This window comes from Octopus bimaculoides, chromosome 6 (genome assembly GCF_046866305.1).
Source record: "Octopus bimaculoides isolate indiv1 chromosome 6, ASM4686630v1, whole genome shotgun sequence".
Taxonomy (NCBI): Eukaryota; Metazoa; Mollusca; class Cephalopoda; order Octopoda; family Octopodidae; genus Octopus; species Octopus bimaculoides.
The window spans coordinates 27,556,927-27,564,298 of record NC_142933.1 but is presented as its reverse complement, the minus strand read 5'-3'; the positions used below and the strand labels follow the sequence as shown (position 1 = coordinate 27,564,298).

At 35.6% G+C, this 7,372-nt stretch overlaps 1 protein-coding gene across 1 annotated transcript in view; it reads left to right on the top strand.

Moving 5' to 3' along the window:
* Positions 1–3,085, top strand: part of LOC149134994 (uncharacterized) — an 11,530-nt gene extending 8,445 nt beyond the window's left edge. Inside the window, exon 2 of the mRNA XM_089353270.1 lies at positions 2,913–3,085. Within this exon, the coding sequence (XP_089209396.1) occupies positions 2,913–3,085 (173 nt within the window). The remainder of the gene's footprint in view (positions 1–2,912) is intronic.
* The last annotated feature ends 4,287 nt before the right edge of the window (positions 3,086–7,372 follow it).

Below are 7,372 nucleotides of genomic sequence, written 5' to 3'. Positions count from 1 at the left end.
TCAAATCCTACTTCCGCCTAATTGAGAAGTAGACTTACTTAGTCACCCTTTTTAAAACCACCACCTGGCCTTTGTGTGCCTTAAATGAACGTAGCAAGCATTTGGGCTAAGCTTCTAGTCTGAGAATACCTTCATCTGTCTGTCTGTCTGTCTGTTTCTCTCTCTCTCACCAATCTCAGAAGTCTTTGGATGGGTCACCGAGGCTCCCATTTCTCCTGATTAAACAATAACAAAAGGGATGTGATTCGAGGAAGATTGGTTGCTGTTTCTAGACGGTCGAGTGAGGTGTCTTCAAATAGTCAAAGAAGAATGTCTACAGAGGCAAGTCTGACTTGGTACATTACATTACTTGGCACTGACACATTCTCAGTGCACATTCCAGTCTAATTTGCTAAATGGTTTGAATAACACACCTCTGTAACGTGCTTCTTATTGGCTACAACAATCGATAAGTTTTTTCTTTGTTATTTTATTAATATTTGTTTTCCATCCCCCCTGTGTGGGTTATTTGCTGGTACCAAAATGTCAACTATAGCGCCTTCAAGTGATCAAATATGTTATGACACTCAGTCATGGATGTATATACGTATATATATGTATGCATGTATGTATTCATGTATGTTTGTATGTATGTAAATATGTGTCTGTATGCATATAGGTATGTGTATATGTATGAGCGTATGCATGTATGTATATCCGTGTGCAGATGTGCGAATGTATGCATATGTGTATATGTATGTTGTATGTATATGTATGTTTTTCAATATATATTTCTGTATGTATGTGCATACATATATTAGCTTTTACTCCTGCCTCCTCTCTCTCTCTGTATATATATATATATATATATATATATATATATATATATATATATATATATATATATATATATACTTACTTGAAAATGGATGCGTTGTGCTCAATTAAATAAAAATAATAACGATATATAATATATATATATATATATATATATGATTACAGGACGTCACCGGCGATGCAAATAACATGAAATACGTAAACAGCGAGAAAAATGGAAGACAGGACAAGTAAACACAGAGAAAGGGTCCTTCATCACTTGTCGACAGTCTATCTATTCCTCATTTCGAGCATTCTACGACAATATGAGTCCTCAAAAACAGTTGCTCTCATAAATTCTAAAACAAAATTTAGGATTTATGGAGGGTCAAAGTTGGGATCAAAAACATGACTGTGGAGACATACAAAGAAACCGAATGAAAACAAACATGGAAGGTCGTTAGACCAGAACGAGAGGAAAATAAGGAACGCTGGGGGAAACATTTTTTTTTTTTGAAAAGAGAAAAGGTAGAAGAGAGGCAACTTTCTACTCTATACTGTTTTCTTCCTCCATCCTTGTTTAATTCCCTTTTTCTTCTCCTCCTTGTCCTGTTTTGTTCCCAACTTTGACCCACCATAAATCCTAAATTTTATTTTAGAATTAATGGGAGCAATTGTCTTTGAAGACTCATATTGTCATTGAATGCTGGAAAGGAAGAGTAGGTAGCGGACAACTGATAAAGGGTCTTTTCTCTGTGCCTACTTGTCCTGTTTTCCATTTTTTTCTCGTTGTTTACGTATTTAACTCGTTTGTTTACGTATTTCATGTTATTTGCACCGTTGGTGGCGTCCTGTACCCATCTATGCATCTATCTATCTATCTATCTATCTATCTATCTATCTATCTATCTATCTATCTATCTATCTATCTATCTATCTGTCTGTCTGTCTTTCTGTCTGTCTATCTGTCTTTCTGTCTGTCTATCTATCTATCTATCTATCTATCTATCTATCTATCTATCTATCTATCTATCTATTTATCTATCTATCTATCTATCTATACATACATACATACATATACATATATATTTTTTATTATTTATCATCTAATTGAACGCGACGCATCCATTTTCAAGTAAGTTTATCTTCACCTTTTTGATGCGACTTTCTACTCTATACTGTTTTCTTCCTCCATCCTCCTTTAATTCCCTTTTGCTCCCCCTCCTTCCTTCACCGTTTTCTGTCTCTCTCTCTTCCTCTCCCTCTTTCTCTTTCTCTTTCTCTCTCTCTCTCGTTGCTCACACGTGACCATCGTCCATCTTTCTTTTCCTCACGTGATCATCTTTCTTTTCCTGTACAGACGTTCAAAAGAACGGACATTTCTTTTCTTCTTTCTCTCTACTATCTTTTCTCTTTAAAAATAATATTTCTCCCAGCTTTCACTATTTCCTCCTCGTTCTGGTCTAACGACACTTCATGTATATTTTCATTCGGCTTCCTTGTATGTCACCACTGTCATATTTTTGTTCCCAACTTTGACCCACCATAAATCCTAAATTTTCTTTTAGAATTTATAGGAGCAACTGTCTTTGAAGACTCATATTGTCGTTGAATGCGCTAAATGAGGAGTAGATAGACGGTCGACAAGTGATGAAGGATCCTTTCTTTGTGTTTACTTGTCCTGCTTTCCTTTTTTCTCTCGTTGTTTACGTATTTCATGCTATTTGCACCGTTGGTGACGTCCTGTACCCATATATGCATGTGTGTATATATATATACACACACACACACACACACACACACACACACATATATATATATATATATATATATATATATATACACATATATGCATATGTATATATATATATATATATATATATATATATATATATATATATATATATATATATATATATATATATATGTATATATATATATATATATATATATATATATATATATATATATATATATATATATGCATACTTACACATAAACACATATGTGTATGGGTATATATTTATATTTATATTTATATATATATGTTTATGCATATATATTGCTGAAAATACTTTAAAATTAAATGTATTTAACTGTTATTCCATTTCCCTTAGATGATCCTCGATGTGAAATTGAAACCGGACTGAATAAAGATCCAACTGATTGTAACCGTTTTATTCCATGTTATAACGGCACCTCTTACCTCTCAATGCCATGCCAAAAGAACCTACATTTTAATGTTGCGGAACAAAGATGTATGGAACCGGAAAAATCGGACTGCGAATAAAATGGTTCGTATTGCGTTTTCAGTAAATGCTTCCTCGAATTATGGTTTACAGTTTTTAATTGCATTTAGCTTAATAGAAGCAAAATGTTCCATTTAGACAGATAGAGAGTTAATTTGTATTTTTATTGTATTAAAATGCAATTGTTAATTAGAAACGATGTATACTCCTCTGTCGTACACAACACATGAGGGTTCTATAATTTCCTGCTGAACAACATGCACAGATGTTTTTGTAGTGATCAAATGTTTGTGCTGCACATTAGCTCACTTCCTCCATCAAATTGACATTGCATGTACAGGTGCATGGTGTACTATACGCATGCGTCAAAGTGATCGCAGAGCAACGTACTCAAGAACTCCCGACGCACTAATGTCGAGAATCGAAACCATGATCTCGCGATCGTGAATGCAGGACCCTAATCATTGGGTCAGGTACCTTCACAAATTACAATATACTGTGTTATTGAAGTTAGGGAATTTTGCTTTTATAATGGAGCACAGACAAACTTTGCGTCTAAATTCCACGTTCCTGTTAAAATCTTGCATTAATGCAAGATTCTGTAGCCTCAAACCTATTTTCCCATTGATTTTCATACTATAAATTAAGGTGTGAGCGTTCAGACGGATTTTTCAAAAAGATGTAATACGATCACTTTTATGCATAAAAATATTAATTTTTAAAAACATTCAGTATAGTATGTCTACATAAAAAATGTACTTCAAGTGAATAAAAGAAAATCAAAGCACTGTAGTAAAATCGAAGACACTCACCACAAAAGAATTTGATTATGATGAGTAGGTGCTTTGTGGGGTTACTAAGAGGAAGAAGGAACATGCTTTCGCGTCGTTTAGATCATCGCGATCAGTGTCTACTGCAGGAGTGAAGAAATAAATCAAACTTGTTTGACGTTTACTTCACACCGACTTTTATACAACCCAATGTTGGAACTGAGCTAATTATGTACTCTTCCTGTAACTTTATGTTACATCCACAATTAGAATCATTATCAGCAAAGACGTATTGACCTTCCTCATTAATTACTAAATTTTCAGCCATATTATTTGTAGCTAACTGATATGGAGAGAAGCAAACATCTACATCTAAGTCTTTCTCTACGGCTCATTCTTGTCCTAACAACATTAGCACCATTTCTCCATAGGACCCTAACAACTCAGCCACATCCTCTTCGAGTTCTTCAAACCTTACCTTATTTCCCAATGTTAGAATACCTGGTTGAACATGATGTAAACTTTCTGTTGATGGAAAACTTATAAAATCACGGATATAGCCGAGCAGTATGTTTTGGCTTGATAGCATACATTCATAACTCAGGGTTGCTTCGCGCCATGACTCAGTTATGATATCTATTGCATCCATAATTTTTAATTTTCTAAGAAATCCTTAACTGTAGGTTTACCATCTCCATCATTATCCTTAAGGTGTTGTTTCAAAATTCTCAGATAATATACCTTGAACTTAGCTACCATACCTTGATCTATTTGCAAGAAGTTGTGTTTTTAGGGATACATTTTATATCAGAAAAATCATTTAAGTGCACTAGATTTTGGTGCAAAGTCTTAAAGGAGCAAAGCATTGTTAAAAATATTACACCTGGCACTGAATTTCCTATAACAGAATTAAAATGTAAGCCAATTATGGAAAAGGTCTGTAGTTATGCAAGCCTTTATATTTAAACGCCAAACCCCAGGCTAATTAAAATCCTAGCGTTTTGTAAAGGATGCACAAACAAAGGCTATAAATTCGTATCGCCGGCGGCGTTTCCTCTCACAAGAAGCGTAAGATGATTTTTGTGAAAGCTTTAAAGTCAACTGCTGATTTTCTTTACTAGAAATAAAACTTCTAGTCGGCATGCGTATGGAAAAAGCGCCAGTTTCACCAGTATTAACTCTTTCAGCAATAATTTTCTTTAAGTTTTCAAGATAGTTCGTAGTAACCTTTGTATCATCACTGGCATTTTCACCATAAACTATATACTCCCACACATTGCGTACACACATATACACACAAACATTGGCACAAATCATTTCTAAGTACGCGCGCGCGCGCACATACACACTCACGCGCGCACGCACACGCACACACGCACACAAACACACACACACACACACACACACACACACACACACTACACACACACACACTACACACACACACACACACACACACACACACACACTACACACACACACACACACACACACACACACACACACTACACACAAGCTGGCAGAAACGTTAGCACGCCGGGCGAAATGCTTAGCGGTATTTCGTCTGCCGCTACGTTCTGAGTTCAAATTCCGCCGAGGTCGACTTTGCCTTTCATCCTTTCGGGGTCGATTAAATAAGTACCAGTTACGCACTGGGGTCGGTATAATCGACTTAATCCGTTTGTCTGTCCTTGTTTGTCCCCTCTGTGTGTAGCGCCTTGTGGGTAGTAAAGAAATAACACAAACACACACACTACACACACCGCACACGCGCATATATTCTTACCTTCATCTGTACAACGTACAAACATACACGAACGTACAATAATTTTCTTTCCTGCGGTGTAATTTCAGACGATTTACCTACAAATAGCAACTTACCATTAGAGCCGTTTTAACGGAATTATAGGCCCTCGGGAATAGTCACCCACGGAGGCCCTTTACATATAGCATAAAGAGATTAGTGTTGAGCAAGTACCTAGTGTGGCCATACCTTTATGCGGCTCCGCTCGGCCACTACCACAGATTTTGTATGTCACATAAACCATCACAAACATAGAGAAACATACGTATATATGTACTAATCAACTCGACACATCCGTATCCCATCGCGTAAAATACATATAACTCAACATACGAGTCTAGGCATATTAACAACGTAACATTTATACATGCCCTCATACAACCACATGTACATGTCCATCATAAATCATACACATTCACTCGCTGAACATAAACACAAACTAAACAAATCCATCCATACATACATACATATACTCACATATATTACGAACATACACACAAACAGACACACACGTACTTGCACACGCACACGAATTTAGGTAAAAATGGCATAGGTAAAAATGGCACAGGTAAAAATGGCACAAGTAAAAAGATAGGTAAAATTAGCTCAGTATGCAAGTTTTTCCCCAGAACTTTGGAACGTACATCAAGCCACCATGAATGACCGTCCATGAACCAACAACCTATGTGAAGGCTGGAACAACAAAATCTTATCATCTTGTTGGCTACCAGCACCCATCTATCTGGAAACTTATAAAAACGATTCAGAGGGGAGAGGCTGTTATGAGTGCAGTGATAACAAGGAACTCAGTTGGTGAGCCACCCAGGAAGAAAACAAAGAAAGTATATTTTGATCTACAACAAAAACTAAAGAATTTATGCGAAGACAACACAGAAGAAAGGAAAAACCTTGATCAAGTGTTACGTGGACTTGGTTACAACATAAAATTCTAGTCATTAAATTTTGTTTTTAAAGCTTAATATAAAACGGTGTTCTCATGTCTAAACATATTTGATTTTATTATAATTGTTTTTTCATAAATTTTAAACGCATAAATCTATAATAAGTAATTGAGATTATACAGGTATATGATATATTGAGAGAATAGATTTTATTAAAAACCAGTTTTTAAATTAGACAAACTTTATTATACTTCTTTTGCTAATAGTGTATATTTCAATATGCATATTGTGCCATTTTTACCTGTGCTATTTTTACCTGTGCCATTACTACCGTTCACTATATATATATATATATATATATATATATATATATATATACATAATATACAACACGAAACTCTCGGTCCATGAGTCATTCTGGTACTTCTGCCGAATATTGGCTTCAAATTTTGGCACAAGACCAGCAATTGCGAAGGAGGTGGTAAGTCAATTGCATCAGAACGTGCAAACGGACGAAATGCCGTTAAGAATTTTGCCTGACGTGCTAACGATTCTACCATTTCGTCGACTTACTTCTGCCGAATATTAATGCGCGCGCGCGCGCACACACACACACACACACACACACACACACACACACACACACACACACACGCACACACACGCACACACACACACACACACACACATAGTGTTTGTTGTTTAAACGATTGAAGTTAACTGCAATGTTCTCAAAATATTTTTTCCAGGCAATACTTCTCGATGGTTCCATGATGGCATAACAGATTTGTGGTTTACTAATTTCCAAATTATCTAAAACCAAAAACACTGAAAATAAATGAATAAAACAAC